We start from the raw sequence: 15,568 nt of genomic DNA on the forward strand, positions 1-15,568 counted from the left end.
AGCGAAGAAGCTCGACTTACCTGGTATCAGGATACGGTTGCTGTGTAATGGGAGAGAAAGTGCCCAGTCCACCTCCAGCAGGCAGAGCTGTGTGAGGGAGATGAGGGTTAGGGCCCATCAGGCCATTCATAAGGGGCACTCTTGGAAACGCGTTCTCTCCTGCAAAGAAGTTCAAATTACTGTTTTAAAGGGTGACTACTTTTAAGGCAAAGGTGGAAGTTTTCAGTGAAAAAATGATGCCTCATCTAATGAAAAACTAATTGCTTCAAAACTTTATAGTACTAACCTTATGTTTTTGGAAAAGATTTTAAATCAGTTTACACTGCTTACCTACAGGCTTTAAGGATTCTCTTCTACTGTATCACATCCTTGCACAGATTTTTTTTTCTTGTCTGAAAAACCTGTTGGTTTTGGTTTTTTTTAATGGATTTCCAAAACTTTTGCAGTAGCCCATGCTATGTACTGCACTTCATATCGAGGTATATTCTTAAAGGCTAATGGTCTGTCATATTTGTTATACCCAGATCCCAGCAGCAAGCATGGAGAAGGTTGTTTTCAGTCCTTGCAGAATTATCATTAGTCACCTGAATTAAACATCTCTTCTGAGACTTCTGAGCAGTGTACCAAAGTAAGCCTCATTATCTACTAACTCCTTAATTTGTAACCAATGAAACAGATAAATCTAGTCAAATGAGCATCAGGATTTTCTAATTAAACGTCCAGCCTAGCGGTATGAAGGCAGAAAATTTTATTTATTTGATTACAATATTACAAGTGTGACACAGGCAGATTCATTCCAACAGATGGTATTTGAAGACGTTCCTACACAGAATTAACACTGGCCTTTGAATCCCTGTCCCTTAAGTGCCATTATAACTGTTGTCCCAGTATTTTCTTAAAAGCATAGAAGTATCTCAGGAATTAGATGCACCTGTAGGATGACACTGTATCATTCTCACGTGCTTTAGGAGACTGTCTTCTGATCTATAGGTTACATACTCTATGCAGCAAGTACAGTTTGGATGAAACTCAAAATTTAAGAGAACGTGCTTTATTATAGCTGCTAAATAGAGAGTATACAGTAACTGCGAAGACCTGGCAAATAAACAGGATGGAGAGTCAGGCCTCTGGTTTGCACTGAAGGATCACGTATCTTTATGAGAAGAGAACATTAATTTTATCTGAAATTGCTGAAACTTGATGCAAGCTTCCCCACTACTGAGGCACTTACCTCACAGAAACACGTGGATCATTACACCGTAACTGAACCAAATTTTAAATCTAAAACTCTGTAATTGTGGCAGTTCCCACAGGGAGAAGCTGAACAATCTTACAGAGCTCAAATGCTGAAGTTATCTCCAAGTACTCAAGTAACTGGGAAACAGGCAATGATATCTATATTATCTTTTGCTTTAAATCACCTCATTATTTGCTTTAAATTCTCTCCTTTCTAAGACTTTTTGAAGTCTTTCCTTTTTATGGAAATTCATACAACTAGGAAACCAATCATTTTTCTTCTTATGATTAATTCGCTTGTGAAATCAATTTGCATAACTACTTTTTGTAGTACCAGTATAACAGAATGGGTACTCTTTACATGAGCTCAGGGAAAATCCACTAGAGGTGATGCCTGACGAGAAAAGAGTGCTTTTAATTATGCTCATATATAACGCTGCTCTACTGGTAACAACAATAAATATAACCAATCTGCTCCTTGCTTTCAATGTAAGAGCAAGAATATGCTGTATCAACTCATGATAATTTCAGTCGTAACAAATAAAATAAATTATAATCTCCCAGATACATTTCAGAATTACTTAGCCTTCTATCTATTATTTGGGTAGGACTAGCTAATATGTTAAACTGAATTCTTAAAGGAAATTAAGACCCGGTAAATCACTGTTATACAGACTCTTTCCTTACCCTTGAGGAGATACTCAAAAGTAATTACAGAGTAATGTCAGAACACATGCTTTATCACACACAAATTTCAAAACTATGGAAGTGTCAGCTAAAATAAAAGCTCCGATATGTCAGACAAATCTAAAATAACTGTCCTTTTCTATTAGCAATATTTATGTGCATGTTAATCACAGAACAGTTCAGAACAGTTTTAGAATAATAATTCATAAATTAACAATGGCAGAAAGCGATGTGGGTCCTATTTTCTCATCACTATTTGAAAGATGCACAACTCTCCTGACCAGGCTGCTGTTTTTAACAGTAACAAAGGAACATACCTTGACTGTGCAAAGACATAAGCTGTGGGGGAGGTGGAGGCTGTGGCAAAGGAGCCGGCTGCGTGGTTGCTGGACTTAATACGGCTGTGAACAAATCTTCAACATCCTTTCCTCCCAGCTCTGCAAAAACACTGTGCGTGAGTTGGCTGGCATTGTTTACAAACTATTATATAAAAGACAACAAAGAATAGAACACGTACCTGGGATTTTGTAGAGTTTGCCAAGAATAGCACCTGGACAAAGTGAAAACAACATGGAATGAGTAATCATCAATAGATGCAATAAAATTAATTCTGCAACCAGGTATGTTACAATACATAGATAAGTAAGTTGACAAAAAAAGAGAAAATTTCTACTTAAGTTTTCTAGATGAGCATGATCAAGGACAAAAAAATTACCATCTGTGACCATTTTGTCTAGTTCTGGACTGAGGATTCCATCCAACTGTTCTTCACTCAATGGCCGTGAACTCTGGTTGACATTCGGCTGAGGCAGAGAAGAAGGATCATCAGAGATGGGACCAATATCCAATCCAGCTGAGGGAAGAAAGGATATTAAATTAGATGTAAATAGTAACATTTATTGGTATAGAATAGAGAGCATAAAACTTTTTTTTTCCCTAGAGCTGAGCTATCAACTAAACCAAGACTTTTGAAGATTTAAAAGGTAAGGCAAAATAAGACGTTCATTAGAAAAAGTCAACAAAACCGTCCACTATTTACCTCCAGTTCACTGTATTGTTTGAGGAACGTTAATTGAATAGAATGCAACTGGAAGAATGGGAAATAAGGCTACTGAGTTTAGGTAAAGCATGTTTTTGAGTAAATAGTTTTAGTTTCAGTATATAGCTCCACAATTACTATTTTTCACATTTTAAAAGCAATGACACCAGTAATCGATATGGTTCATCCTCCTGTACCTTAAGGTTCACCCCAAATGTTCTTATTACATTAAACATCTACTGAAGTGCTGCTGAAGTGTAGTCAATATCAAACAAGTTATAGCAGTTTCTGCTTCAAAAACAACTACTGAATATTCTGTTGGTACTGAGAAAACATAACTTACTACTTAAGTTTCCTAACATCCTTTACAAGTCAATAAATATCTCAAACGAGAAAGATCTTTGAAAAAAAAGAAGTACACATTTCAGTATTTAAAATATATTTCTGTATTAGATATCGAATAAAAACAGATTTAAAATAATGAAACATGCCACTCTACTTATTGTCAGCCTGTGGACATCGGTGGTGGACATCACCCAGTGGAAACAAAAATTGATGCTGACTCTTTTATTCATGCTTTAATATATTCACGTTGTTAAAAAGTTTTTAATTCACAAAAGATACCACTAGGATAAAAACTACACACTACTACTGGAAGTAACATTAAAATTAACAGTGGCAGCAAGAAAATGCATGGGTTTGTATCATGAAACACAAAAATTCAGGAAGGTTTTTAAAAGCTGTAAGCAAAACTTAATGCAGTATGCTTAAATGCAGAGTGCAGAGTTTATAGGTCGTGTTAGACTCAAACACCACAGAAAGAGTGGAAAATGAAAGCATGAATTAGTGACACAGTAAAGGAGTACTAGTTTCTACACATGCAGTTCTTTCAGCTAAAACCACTAGGAAAGATGACTACTTCTAACCACGGATCATCCATTGTTTAGTTTCTTACCAAATGGGGAGGGTGAGTTGTCAACCTGGAAAGTGCATAAATCAAGACCTACAGGACCCAAACCAGATAAAATGGATGATTATAACACGAAAACAAAAAAAAAAGTAAAGAAAAAGCTGCATGCTGAAAAAAGCTATGCAGGTATGACAGACAATGGCAGCTCCATTTTATTCTCTCTTAAGCAGCAAAGCAAAGAGCCAAGTAAAACAAAACGTTGAAAAGGCTGGGGATTATTTTTTTTTGGTAGAAGACAACAAAATCATCTCAAACCAAGGTATTCTTAAGATATGAAAATTGTATCTGAAATCACCTAGAACATAACCTATAATACAACAAAGACAACTATAATAAAGAGAAAAAAAGAAAACAAACATCAGAGAGACCTTATAAACATACATACCCGAATGATCTCCAGACTTTACCAAATCATCAGAAAGTATTCCAAGAATATCATCATCAGTATTTAAGACTTCAGAAAGATCGGCTAAAGGATCGTCAGTGCTACCTGTATAAGATGCAAGAAATAAAATCAACCGGTCATGGCATTTATACGTGGCTCTGGTGATGTACTACAGCTTGAGCTACGAACTCAAACACAGATTTACCAGCTCAAGGGCCGTAAGTGTGTTGTATACTGCAAGTCACTCTGGGGTGAGAGACTGTGCTGACTACTCATCCCCTCCCATTCAGTACTGTGGGCACCTTCACACGCTGACGTTGTTTGGTATTTTCTCCAATACAGTGAAAGTGATAAAGTAATCAGTCATGTGGAAGAAAGACTGGATGGTTTTAGGGGAAAAAAAACCCAAGATCTAGTAAGAGCTTGCAGCTCCTAAGACACAAAGGCCTATGAATGTAGAAGTCAACAAATACGTTTTATAAAAGACAAAGCTCACAGCAAGTCAACAGAGAACGTTTACAAAAAAAATAACCAAACAAAACAGGTAAGAAAGTAATCACTTACTTCTCTTACCATCACCATCTTTCTTAAGACTACAGAGCAACCACTTACTACACCCTGATAAGGAAGTAAAACGTAAGAGTAAGAAGCAGCAGTAAGGAAATGGGAACTGGAGATGCTATGTTTGAGATCAGAAGAAATCCTGAAGAAGTGAGAACAGCCAGAGGCAGAAATGTCATGTTTGTTTGTCAACTTGGAAAAAATGGCCTGGTCCTAGGAATAAGTTATTTAATATTAAATAATAAATTCTAGATATTATTTTCTTCTTGACATCCAATTTACTAGAGAGAATTGACTCCAAATGGCCCGTCTGGTTTTATTAACTGATTTTTTAGGACTATTACAGATGTGCAACATCTGAAGAAAATTGTTTGACAAATAAATAGAAGTTGAGAAAAATATTTTTCATAAAAACTGCAGACTACCATGACTATAGGAGCAATCATTGCAAGACCAATGAATCATGAAGAGATGGTAAAATATATAAATACACATGGAATTAAACAGGGAAAAGGGATTAATACAAATCACACCATGTACAATGTGAAAAACAAATACGGGCAGGTTGAAGAGGGACCAGAAAGTCGAAGAGCAAACATATATTTCATAGATAAACGGGTTATCTTTCCCACTGTTAAAACCCAACTGCCCCAGGAAAGTATTTCTAGCTTAATTCAGAGGCCTGGTGCCAAGCATTTACTTACACCATGAGGCTACTTTCCAAGCTGCTAAATTTTAGTGATTTAAGCGTTCCTTCTGCTGTTTTTCAGACAACCCTTCTCCCTTCTACCATTACTGAAAGTCAAAATTAAAACGATTTTTCTTCACTTTACTATTTTTATTCTTTATTTTTATCCTTTGTAATGCAGACAAGATGATACCATCCTAATTAAATCGTATCTTATGTTTGCCATTCCACTATAGAGGATCAATGTGTCAGTGCGGCCCTGTCTGTTTACACGTACATAAAGTATACGGCTCCTATTGATACCAGAAGAAGTATTTAACAGTGCCTCAAAACCACATCACTTTGGGGGTATAATTATTTCGTGTACCTGATAAAAAGTACTATGAAATGTAAGCTTTTAAACAGAATGTAGTTGTTGGGTTTGGGGTTTTTTTTGCATTTTTTTTGGTGGTTTTTGTTTGGGTTTTTTGGGTTGTGTTTTTTGTTTTGTTTTGTTTGTTGTGGTTTTTTAGATACTTGTTTTCCTTCTCGAAATTTGGTCTAATATCAATTATGCAAGTAACTAACTAACACTAGGCACTGCAAGGTGATGTTAATGCCTTCAGCTGGCTGGTGGGCAAAGGATTGGTTTTAGCTGTTCTTTAACCTTCCTCAATTCCACTGGAAGGCAGGAAAGTATCGGGGAGAAAAAAGTCCTTATGAAGGAATCATGGAATTTTTCAGAGTTGGAAGGAACCTCTAGAGATCATCTAGTCCAACTCCCCTGCTAAAGCAGGATTGCCCAGAGCACATTACTCAGGACCGCATCCAGGTGGGTCTTGAAAGTCTCCAGAGAAGGGGACTCCACACCCTCCCTGGGCAGCCTGTTCCAGTGCTCTGTCACTCTCACCGTAAAGAAGTTTTTCCTCGTATTTGATCAGAACTTCCTGTGTTCCAGCTTGTGCCCGTTACCCCTCATCCTGTTACTGGGAACCATTGAAAAGAGTCTGGCACCATCCTCCTTCAACCCACCCTTTAGATACTTGTAAACATTAATAAGGTCTCCCCTCAGCCTTCTCTTCTCCAGGTTAAAGAGTCCCAGCTCTCTCAGCCTTTCCTCCTAAGGGAGATGCTCCAATCCCTCCATCATCTTTGTTGCCCTTCGCTGGACTCACTCCAGCAGTTCCCTGTCTCTCCTGAACTGGGGAGCCCAGAGCTGGACACAGTATTCCAGCTGTGGCCCCACCAGTGCAGAGTAGAGGGGCAGAATGACCTCCCTTGACCTGCTGGCCACACTCTTCCCTATGCAGCCCAGAATTCCGTTGGCCAAGGAAGCACCAAGTTCGTATCAGCAGCCTTTAGTTCTCCTGTAGTATTTTATATTCCGCTGTTTTTCTCCACAGCCCTTAGTTATGTGCTTGGGAACAGTCCCTAAAAATGCAACTTCTAATCTGAATATAAATATATTTAACAAGTAGCTAGAAAGAGCTCAGGTGGAAAGATATAATTGAAGAGTTTACCACCCATGGCTACAAACTAGGCATGAACAAATTCAGGCTTCAAATTAGAAGTCTGCCAACTATTAAGGCAATCAGATTCTGTAACGGCCTTACGATGAGGTTAGTAGGTTGAAAAAAAACTACCCGCTTTCAAAATGGAGCTTGTTACGTCTATAAAAAGGCTGAGTGTTGGTGACAGAAGAGGGCTAGACTCCATGATCTGCGAGTCTTGTATAAGACATCTAATCTAAAGCATATTTTTACATTTTTTTTCTATTTTTTCCCCTCATTTTAATTCTATGTGTACTAAATATTATCTTGGAAACAACTAAATCACTTCAGTCAGCTGCTTCAGATCAGAATCAATAGCTGGATGACATCTGCTGCCAAACAAATAGCTCAATACCGCTCATTAATTTGACTCTTTCAGAAAGGAGATGAAAACTAAGACAAAGCAAAATGGAAAATAATTTGCTCATAATTCTGGATCTCTAAGAGAGCATAGTTCTACTGCTATCTTGTGATCCCGATTCCTCCAATGCATTTATTTTTATTTATTTATGAAGTTCTAGAAGAATAAAAACACCTCTCCCAAGGCCGCAGCCACCCTAAGAGTTTAATCATGCAATAACATATCTAGTTATAAAGTGTCCCAGCAGCATTTGAATCAGCTGCGCAGAGACTCAGACGACTCCTCGACTTTTGTCTAGGAAGAATTTCTTTAGCATTCTCTGGAGACCTTACTTGAACAGATGACTTTTTCAGCATCCCTAGAAAAAGTATACTGAATTTAAGCTATTTCAAACTGAAGGAAAGATCACATTGCCAGAGCCTTCACAGAACGCACCCCACCAGCTGGTCTCTTTTTCATCAGAGATACCCAGGCCAAGAAACTCAAGAGATGCAGACAGTCCTCAGACCACTCAGGATGCAACAGATCCCAATCACCACCTTCATTTGTACCTATGAACAGCCAGGCTGTTCCATCCTGGAGATCTGGAGCTCTGTGTTCCCAGTGAGCAAGCCTCGGAAATAATTTGAAGGGTTGGTCCCATGCAGAACACACTGCACAGCGTGTCACATGTTATAAAATCACAGGAAAGGTGAGTCCTGTAACTGAAAACAAAAAGCGCAACCTCTTTGCCAAACAGAAATCAGGACTGGGAACCTAAAGCTCACTTCAGTCACAGTTACTAGTAACTAATAGTGAAAAAAGGACTCCAAAAAGCCATCTTCTAGCCGGCTCTGCCAATCCCCATCACTACGGCAATCTCATCTGGCAAAAGCTTCAGCTACCTTTAACCAAGCTCTAAGAATAAACAGTCACAGAACGTGGCAGTTCATTGTCACAGAACATTGTCGGTTCATGAGCAGACTGAACACATCACTGTTCAATGCCCTAACAGTCCAATGCACATGTTGAAAAGCAAAGCAGATAGAATAACTTCCTCTTGAGATGCCCGAGAGCTCTTTGGAAGATGAACATGTCTATCTAACCCTTAATCCTGTGATTAAACAAGTGGAGCTTCCACGAGAAGAACACCTTCCTTGTGGAAAAGACCTGTCTGGTTAAGCAAGGACTCTCACAGGAGTCAGCAATCTTTGTGAGAAATGGCACTGTAGCAAAATAACAGTCAGTAACAATACAGTCCTACAGACCCCCAGTGCAGTGAATAAAGCAGTTCATGTTCTTCCTGCTTCAAAGCCAGGTCTGTATTGAAACGACAATAATATCACAGGTGCTTTGGGGCACCGTCCTCAGGCCCAGCTCCTCTGCAACACCAGCCAGAAGGGAAGATGGGACCGTTGCTAGCTCAGCAGCTGGCCAACTTCCCAGGGTCTCCACCACTCAAACGGAATCTGTCCCTCTCACGGTGTGGACGCTGCTGTGGAAATAACCGTCTCCCACACAGTCACAGTGAAAGAGTTAAGAAAAATTGCACTGGAACTGATCAATACTGGCAGATGATTTTACCCACTGGCGCTCCAACTACAACAAACAGCTCCGTCTGGACACAATTTTGGCTGGAAATCTGAACAGTTGAGAGACAATTGTTGAGAACATTCCTATGGCCAGAAAACACTGTCCTTTGAGTCTCTCATACATAAAATGGGAAAGACAGTAGGTTATCCACTAAAACTGTTACTAGTGATTTATTTATTAGTAGCCACCTCGTTATGATTTATCTCTGAATAAAAAGAAGAGCAAATGACAAAGTTTTACAACTTTGTTTATTCACAAAGAAAAGGTTTGTCAAAAATTCCTTTCAAACTTTGGAAAAACAGAACATTAAATTAGCATCCAGTTCATGAAGCTCTAAAACCTTACACTACTGTGATACGTGAGCATTAGTGACTTTAATATTGCAGTTAGGTCTGCAAGGCCAACCAAGACTTGTGAAGCCGTATTTCTCTGGCTTCAAAAGAATGCTGGGGTGAAAAAAGTCCATATGAGCGTATTTTCTTCTAGTGTTGGAACCAATGAAATACAGACCTTGAAACACTCCATTTGCAGCAGTTTCCCCTTCGGGGAAGTTAACTTTTGGACTCTCTATTACTCGCAATTTCAACTGTCTACCGATCAATGTTTAATTATAATGTAGGCTTTTGCTTTCCTTTTAGCAGGATTTCCACTGAATAACAATTACAAATAAGTGACTTCTCTTCAAATGACTCTCTGGACACGGGAAACTATATCAATGTGTGTAAACGTTTTTAGATGGAAAAACTTGTGAGGATGAGCTGAAACAAGCCACAAATTAACTAATATACACAAGAAGTAGTAACAGTTTTTAAAATATACAGAATGATAAGACACCTCTGGCTAACAGCACATACTACAAGACACAAAGAAAAAAATAATCTGAAAGGGACAGTAAGGTTTTTGCTTTTAATTGTTCCTTTGTGTGAAGCTGCCCTTTCGGCAGCGCTTTACAACCCTCTGGCTATTTGCAAAACTCTCAGCAGTATCTTCAGTAAGGTTTTGCAATAGCAAAAGCAAAAGATTGCCTAGGGGCTACAAACTGTACCTGGAAAGGGCACTCATGTTCAGAAAGGACATGGTGAATCAAAAATTCCGAGGAGACTGGCAACCTAAAATAATCTAAAACATTAAAGAAAATAAAAGTTGGATGACATTCATCCAACTAATATTCACTAGACTAATAAAAATATCTTTAAATTAAGATTATTTTTGCCTTTGTCTATAATGGATCTGTATGCTTACTCATACACAGAATTAATTTTCATGGATTTTATAGACATGGATGTTACAGTAAAGAAGCTTAAGATTTGCATTAAGTGCCAACTGTTGCGCCATCCACTGCTCTTTTTGAAACAGCTGAAGCTCTGGACCTGAATAGCGACGATTACCAATGTAACTTAACGTCACAAGGACAGTTAATGTACAGAAATGTTGAAAAAGAAATTAGATAAACATTGTGCGAAAAGTGTAAAAGAAAGTGGAAAAGCCCCAGGTGTAATAACAAAACCAAACTACTGAATTATCACTAACTTTAGCTTTGTATACCTTGAGGTCCCAGTTTTGCCTGAGCTGGGGTGGAGGTTGAGCTAAGAAGGGGGTCAGATGAAGGATCCAGGAAATTGGTGGCCAGATTCGTTTTACATGAGAGCGGAAGTGATTCTTCAGGTAAATTATCTAGGCTCATCTTGTTTTGTCTACTGGTATCTAGTAGGTCTTTCCCAAAGAAAGCTTCCTGCAAAGAAGACAAAATGATTCAATGTATGAAGAATACTGCATCTATTGAAAAAGCTGGGTAAACAGCAAAATTAAAATTAAAAGTTCATGATTATTAGAAATAGAAAAATAGTCTCAGTCTCACATGCCTTCCAGTATGGCAGTACCTCTTCCAGGCTATGAGCTGTGGATACAACTTACCTGGGGCAGCCACATTATTAATATTTTATGAATAAATTCACAATTTAAATTACACAGAAAAAACACAGTCTTCTTATGTACACATGGCACAGACAGTGTACAGATACAGTGTTATTATATATCACAAGTTTTTCAGTATTTAAAGTATTTCTCCTCGCAGGAAAAGGACAGCTGAAGAAGGGGAATATTACTGAGCAACTTCATCCGAGGCCACACAAGAAGTTTATGAAAAACATGCAAGCTCACTGTGATCCAAATTCTAGAACGACCATACGCAGCATTTCACTTCACACACAAATCATCCTGACATCAAACCGCAGTAACAAAACACCTAAAGCTGTTTAACGTACATTAATATCTTTTCAAATATTATCTAACAGCTATCACTCACCTAAGCCTGAGCACTCAGTAATTTGACAACAACCTATCAAATTTTCAAGACAATTTTTATTCATTATATAAGAACTACTTCTGTTTTCATGTAGTCTTTAAAATCTTGATTTAGGATACAGCTGCTAAAAACAAAGCTAAAGACAGACTTTTCAGCATCAGTTATTCCAACATGAGAAAAAGAGGAATCTAAGAAATATTCTACGTTTTGCAGGAGTAAAATGTACATTAAGAAAAAAATATTTATCCTTATGAATCCAAAGGAAATACTGCTTAAGTATTTTCTTTCCAACTCACTCCCCCCACTTATGAAATACACATTATTTTTAGACAGAGATTGTTGTGCTTCTCTGTCAATTCCTTGCTTTCAATCCACATATAATCCATGTCATGAAACTTGGTGAACATTCACAAGATAACAAAGTTCTCATGAAAAAGGTGGCCGAGAAGAGTAGTGAGCCAAATAATGTTCTCAGTAAGAGACATATAAACGAGTCAGTTTACAAACTGGTTGAAGGTAGCTCAGTTACTCAATCACCATTAATATCCTGGTCATTAGCCATGAGTGCTACCTCTCACCTGCTAGGGACATCACAGAATTAGGGGGAGGGAGGGAAGAACGGAGATTATTGTGGTAGGGAAACGCAGGGCACATAAATGAATAGAACTGTAGGAAAACAAGTTTCCCCTGTCAAATCACGTCTTCTGAATCTGTCTTTTCAATCTTCTGAAAAGAAAAATTAGTACCTAGAGGAAATGGCGCGATGAGGCTAAGGCATCCTACAGAGTTGAATGCTGAAAACATCATGTGTCAGTTCAGAGAAAAGAAAGGCTTCTTTCCCACCTTGTCCCTCTCTCTGAAGAAGCAGAGATCCATACATTGAGAAATAACAGCAGAGGACCGGAGATTTAACATAATATAGAGCTTTCTGTACAAACTTATGAATGTTCCTTTACAGGAAACCCATTTCATTTGAATGATAAAATGGGAATTTGGAAAGAAACATTAATGGTTTAAATGAACTGTGAATCAAGACACATAAAGATTAGGTTTTGAAACATATTTACACAAGAAGTATACCAACAGTTTTACCTGCAAGTAGGCAGGAAAAGTTTCTTCAAGCTTATTTTTCTTTTTTCTGTAACGCTTTTTTATTTTCTCGGTACTTTCAGAAGCTGGGGTGGACTCCTCAACTGGAGTGTCTGGCAGCTGTTCCGTCCAACCTAAAAAGTAACATTCAGACAAAATAAATAAAATACTTGGTATCTTGCTCTAAAGGTACAGTGGCAGCAAACCTAATGTATCTTGCTACCTACCTGGGTGGATGGGTTTATCGAATATCACTCTAGATGTATTCTAAAGGTGGCTTTTATCTAGCGAGCTGTGAACTGCCACCTGGTCACCTAGGCTCTAGCAGTAAGCAATACCATACACGTAACAGCCACATCGCTGCCTCACTGGCTGAAAACACACACTTTAAAGCTTTAACTTTCCTATCTCCAAGCCACCTCAGAAATTGGTAATTTGAGAGAAATTATAGGTGCCATTCAACCAGATAGCTGAAAGATAATTCCAATGAGGTAGTATCTCCAAAATCATCAATGTTGAGTTACACATTAACCACCTTTCATTTTATACACTAATTTTTCTCAAATTAAAAGTAAAAACCTTTTTTTTTTTTAAATCTGAGAAGAGACTGTCTTATAAATAATGAACAGGCTAGAAAAAGAAATCTACAAAGAAGCCCTTCAAGAAAAATTACACATTTATTCAGCTATCATATTCCAAAGTGGCACTGTTTTTTCTAATAAACACAAAGGCACACAGTGCTCATCCATCATTCAGTATTTTATTTCAACAGACCAGGGAAAAGACCGCAGGTAAAAGCAGAACTTTTAAAGCCTTGCTACTTCTGTCATGCCAAAGCTAATTACATGAAGTTAATGACCCTGGGAAGTTATTGAAGAAAGTATTTTATTGTGGGAGTAAAATCAGCTATGCTTTGTACTGTAGTAGTCTCGTGTACCATATTCAGAGCCCAGGGAGGAGACTGAGGTTCACCAGTGCTGTGACCTCTGCGCTGCTGGAGAGGGAGCTTTTGCAGAAAAAGGGGGCGGAACACGACAAGAGCAGCAAAAAACTTGGTAAGGCTGATGAGTACTGGCAGCTGAGAAGGCGGCTTTCAGCAAACTATGATGATTTAAAACATACAAAGACTTTATTTTTTTTCTTAACAAGCAATTGTGCCCAAGCAGACAAAAAGAAGCTCTAACTTTTAACCGAAGAATACTTCTTTAAGAATACTGCTTTTTAACAATATGCATTGTACTGTTACCCAGAATGGGGAATTAACTTTTTAGTCTTTTTTTTTTGTTTTAAAGGAGTACATTCCTAAAGAAATGAAAAAATTTAAAGCAAAATTTTCATCACTACCTGAAACACTGTAGTATACTACACTGCAATAGTATTTACAAAGCAGAAAAACACAGCTCTAACACCAATATTCTAGAGAAAGCAAGCACTACATCTGAACAGGGGACCTAGCTAGAATACTGAGTTGCGCTGATAAAAGAAACATTTGTTGGCTTCATAAAGTAGTTCTACAAATGCAAGCAAGGACAACAGTTAACTATTAGTTTTTAATGCTGTCTGGATGCTGTAGTAAAGATCCAGTCTCCACCACGTTGTACAAATACACAGCAAGAGACCAATCTGGCGCTAAAACAGTTAAAAACTCAATAGCTAAACAGACAAGAGGGAAAAAGAGCAGAAATCAAAAGGCTGGAGTCTTCTGAGACAGTATCAGTCAACCTTTAGAAGCAGCTGCCTCCTTCTACCGACTTTATAGGAAACAGGCTCTGAACTAAACATATTCCACACCTCACCTTAATGATACCTCAGTATTTTCTAGATTAGATAGTGTGAACAAATCCAGATGGATGAAATAATTTAGTCTAATCACATACAGCAAGCAAGAGAACAAGGCCCATAAGTAAAATCTGACTTGTTGTTATGTACCCAGTCTACCGAGTACTACAGTGTCAGAAGGCATTAAAAGGGCTTTGCTACAAGAAGAGAGACCAGAGCAGGACTCTTCAACCCTGGAAAAAATGACGACTGATGGGGCAATGCGACACAGATCTAGAAAATCTTTCCTTATTACAAATTAATACAGAATTATTTTTTTTTAAATCATTTTTCACAGCATAAAACAAGAGGGCAGCCTATAAAACTCTCAGATACCCAGTTTAAAATGAAAAAGAATTATTTCTTCATGCAACAATAGTGTATTTTTGAAATCACTAATATAGGGTTTTCCAGAGCATAAACAGATACATAAAAATACCAGACACATTTGTGGAACATGGAACGCTGCTGAATATTCAAACTGATGGTCCAGAAGACACCTCTGGATCAGGACTACATCTGGAGGAAGATGTATCAGAAAGAGGATTCCTCTAAACCTACCTCATTTCTTACGCTGCTTTCTGTCTCCTACTGGTCAAAGCCAGGCTAAACAGAGCTCTGGCACAACACAGCAGTCCTTATAATCCTCACTATTTATCTCCCACAATAGCCTGCAATTCATTGTTTCAAGTTCTTTGTAAATTATGGGCTCTGCTGAAATTGTATGTATGTAGGAATGAGTATTTTCAGTTGAATTAATAGAGCCATGATGACAAACACAAAGAACTTTTCCTTTGTAGCACAACTCTGGAAAGAACTGTATGTTGATGAGTTGCATTATTTGTATTGCATTAAGGATGAATTAAAATTTAAAAGCAAGTTTCTGCACTTACCTTCATCTCTGCCAGGCAACTGCTCAGAAACAGATCCAGAAGAATCTTTCCTGGACAGAGATCTTTTAGTCTTTCCCTGCCCCGTACGACTTCTCTGACGTACCATAAATCCACCAATACCTAACAAGGAAGCAAAAATTCAATATATTGATTAAAACTACGTTTTACAGTAAGAATGAGAGCCAAGATTTTTCTGCAAGTAAAGGGGACTACTGCATCTGTAGAGGTCTAAAAATGAATCTGAGATACCTGAGGAGTTTTCAATCAGAATTTTATGAAAAGTTTCTGAATTTTAATGTCTCAGTGGGTATATATGTAATTATCAAAAAGGATCAGTATTTTAGGACTGTAAAACATCCACAAGAAGTTCAAATTACCAAACGTGGCAACTTTCAGATGTTGTTTTTCCCCTCCCTTGGCAAGCTGATGAATTGC

At 37.9% G+C, this 15,568-nt stretch overlaps 1 protein-coding gene across 34 annotated transcripts in view; it reads right to left on the bottom strand.

Annotated features, from left to right (window-relative positions):
* Positions 1–15,568, bottom strand: part of KMT2C (lysine methyltransferase 2C) — a 203,167-nt gene that overhangs the window by 38,600 nt on the left and 148,999 nt on the right. For 30 of the 34 annotated variants that reach the window (XM_074574090.1, XM_074574086.1, XM_074574085.1 and 27 more), the window contains 9 exons: positions 15,134–15,253; positions 12,426–12,556; positions 10,574–10,760; positions 4,318–4,422; positions 3,918–3,965; positions 2,639–2,776; positions 2,441–2,473; positions 2,241–2,360; positions 21–159 (listed from right to left, as the gene is read on the bottom strand). In XM_074574090.1, coding sequence (XP_074430191.1) covers positions 21–159; positions 2,241–2,360; positions 2,441–2,473; positions 2,639–2,776; positions 3,918–3,965; positions 4,318–4,422; positions 10,574–10,760; positions 12,426–12,556; positions 15,134–15,253 — 1,021 coding nt within the window. The remainder of the gene's footprint in view (positions 1–20; positions 160–2,240; positions 2,361–2,440; positions 2,474–2,638; positions 2,777–3,917; positions 3,966–4,317; positions 4,423–10,573; positions 10,761–12,425; positions 12,557–15,133; positions 15,254–15,568) is intronic. The other 4 variants (XM_074574081.1, XM_074574074.1, XM_074574068.1 and 1 more) reach the window with 1 other exon arrangement.

The sequence above is a fragment of the Larus michahellis genome, chromosome 2 (assembly GCF_964199755.1).
Source record: "Larus michahellis chromosome 2, bLarMic1.1, whole genome shotgun sequence".
Taxonomy (NCBI): Eukaryota; Metazoa; Chordata; class Aves; order Charadriiformes; family Laridae; genus Larus; species Larus michahellis.